At 46.2% G+C, this 2,263-nt stretch overlaps 1 protein-coding gene across 3 annotated transcripts in view; it reads right to left on the bottom strand.

Moving 5' to 3' along the window:
• Nucleotides 1-1,465: 1,465 nt before the first annotated feature.
• The window catches only part of DSN1 (DSN1, MIS12 kinetochore complex component), a 29,171-nt gene continuing 28,373 nt past the window's right edge, over nt 1,466-2,263 (bottom strand). For 2 of the 3 annotated variants that reach the window (XM_011929095.1, XM_011929096.1), the window contains one exon: nt 1,469-1,964. In XM_011929095.1, the coding sequence (XP_011784485.1) occupies nt 1,861-1,964 (104 nt within the window). In that variant the 3' untranslated portion in view covers nt 1,469-1,860. Of the gene's footprint in view, nt 1,965-2,263 lie in introns of all 3 variants that reach the window. The other variant, XM_011929098.1, reaches the window with a different exon arrangement.

The following is a 2,263-nucleotide window of genomic DNA, read 5'->3' as shown; positions in this document are numbered from 1 at the left end:
TAGAGACAGGGTTTCACCGTGTTAGCCAGGATGGTCTCGATCTCCTGACCTCGTGATCTGCCCATCTCGGCCTCCCAAAGTAATTCTTGTATCTTTAATAGAGACGGTGTTTCACTATGTTGGTCAGGCTGGTCTTGAACTCCTGACCTCGTGATCTGCCCACCTTGGCCTCCCAAAGTGCTAGGGTTACAGGTGTGAGCCACTGGGCCCTGCCCTCCCTTTTTTTTGATATGGAGTCTTTTGCCCAGGCTGGAGTGCAGTGGTGTGATCTTGGCTCACTGCAACCTCCGCCTCCCGGGTTCAGTCAATTCTCCTGCCTCAGTCCCCTGAGAAGCTGGAACTACTTAACTGGTACATGCCACCATGCCCAGCTAATATTTTTTTCTAGTAGAGACAGGGTTTCACTGTGTTGCCCAGGCTGGTCGTAAACTCCTGAGCTCAGGCAATCTGCCCGCCTAGGCCTCCCAAAGTCCTGGGATTATAGGCATGAGCCACCGTGACCAGTACTCCCTGTCTTTTTGTTTATACACTCAAAACACAAAGACAAGGGAAAGCTTTTAATTATGTGCAAGTTTACAATACAGATTATAAACAAAGAGAACAATGAATAGTAGTACTTAGTTCTTTCTTGTCATGAATCTAGGATTTAGGAGGTCAACTCAATAATAAAAACGGAAGCACATTACAGACAACAGGATATAGAGAATGAGTGGTATTTCCTTCAAATTGAACATCTTGTGACGTGACATATATATCCCAATGATGCAAACAATGCTCAAAACTTTTCCATTTTTTTTACAATTTTAAATTTTTTTTAAAGACACTGTCTCACTCTGTTGCTCAGACTGGAGTGCACTGGCGCAGTGAGAGCTCACTGCAGCCTCAACCTCCCAGGCTCAAGCAATCCTCCCACCTCAGCTTTCTGAGTAGCTGGCACTACAGGCGCATGCCACCACACCCAGCTAACTTTTTGTATTTTTTGTAGACAGGATTTCACCTTATTTCTCAGGCTGGTCTTGAACCTCTGGGCTCAAGCAATCCACCCACCTCAGTCTCCCAAAGTGCTAGGATTACAGGTGTGAGCCACTATGCCCAGCCTCAAAACTCTTCAACCTAAAATCACCTTCAGAGCCATGCTAGAAAATTAGTATCATTCCTAGGCCGGGCGCGGTGGCTCAAGCCTGTAATCCCAGCACTTTGGGAGGCTGAGGCGGGCGGATCACGAGGTCAGGAGATCGAGACCATCCTGGCTAACACGGTGAAACCCCGTCTCTACTAAAAAATACAAAAAACTAGCCGGGCGTGGTGGCGGGCGCCTGTAGTCCCAGCTACTCGGGAGGCTGAGGCAGGAGAATGGGGTGAACCCGGGAGGCGGAGCTTGCAGTGAGCTGAGATCCGGCCACTGCACTCCAGTCCGGGCGAGAGCGAGACTCCGCCTCAAAAAAAAAAAAAAAAAAAAAAAAAAAGAAAATTAGTATCATTCCTTTACAACCAGAATCCAAGTTGGCCACTAAAATGTTTCCTTAGACTTGGTCCTAAATAATTTTTGGATTGTTTCAAAACCTGAAAAACACCTTCATAGGATAAATATAAAAGAATGGGCCACTGGATCTGAAGAGCATTTCAAAAAAGAAGTTTGACCTTTCAAGCATTTTGTACATTCCTGGGGAAAACGTCTATACAATATTCATTTGATGTACAAATTCCATCACTTTTTAGAAAAAAGTCAAAGTGCTCTATAGTCAGTCCAGCCAGTTATCTTCAAAGGCAACAGAGCAGAAATCATGCAGTCACCACGTGCTGGGGCACTCTTCCCATTCCTCTCCTCTTGGGCACCTTGTGGCAGGAAAGCTCATAAGGTCACTGACAAGATCCAGATCCACGTGTGGCAGGTGGGTTCTGCAACTGAAGCTTCAACAGTTTTCGAGCTGGTGAGGGATCTAATTGTTGCATGCTTCTCTTCCCTGCAGAGAAAAGAGGCCAAAAAAAATAAATTTCAATTGAAATAACATAACATTTATTGAAAATTTAATGTATGGACATTGTGCCAGACATGGAAGGGCATTACAAAGACAAATAAGAGAGTCTCTGGCCTCAAGGAGATGACAATTTGGTAAAAATTGTCATCTTACCGCAGCTGGGCAAAGTGGCTCACGCCTGTAATCGCAGAACTTCAGGAAACCGGCCGGGCGCGGTGGCTCAAGCCTGTAATCCCAGCACTTTGGGAGGCCGAGACGGGCAGATCACGAGGTCAGGAGATCGA

Source organism: Colobus angolensis, unplaced genomic scaffold (genome assembly GCF_000951035.1).
Source record: "Colobus angolensis palliatus isolate OR3802 unplaced genomic scaffold, Cang.pa_1.0 Scaffold8, whole genome shotgun sequence".
In the NCBI taxonomy this organism is placed as follows: domain Eukaryota; kingdom Metazoa; phylum Chordata; class Mammalia; order Primates; family Cercopithecidae; genus Colobus; species Colobus angolensis.
The sequence above is the reverse complement of the archived record's forward strand: the minus strand, read 5'-3'. Positions and strand labels throughout refer to the sequence as shown.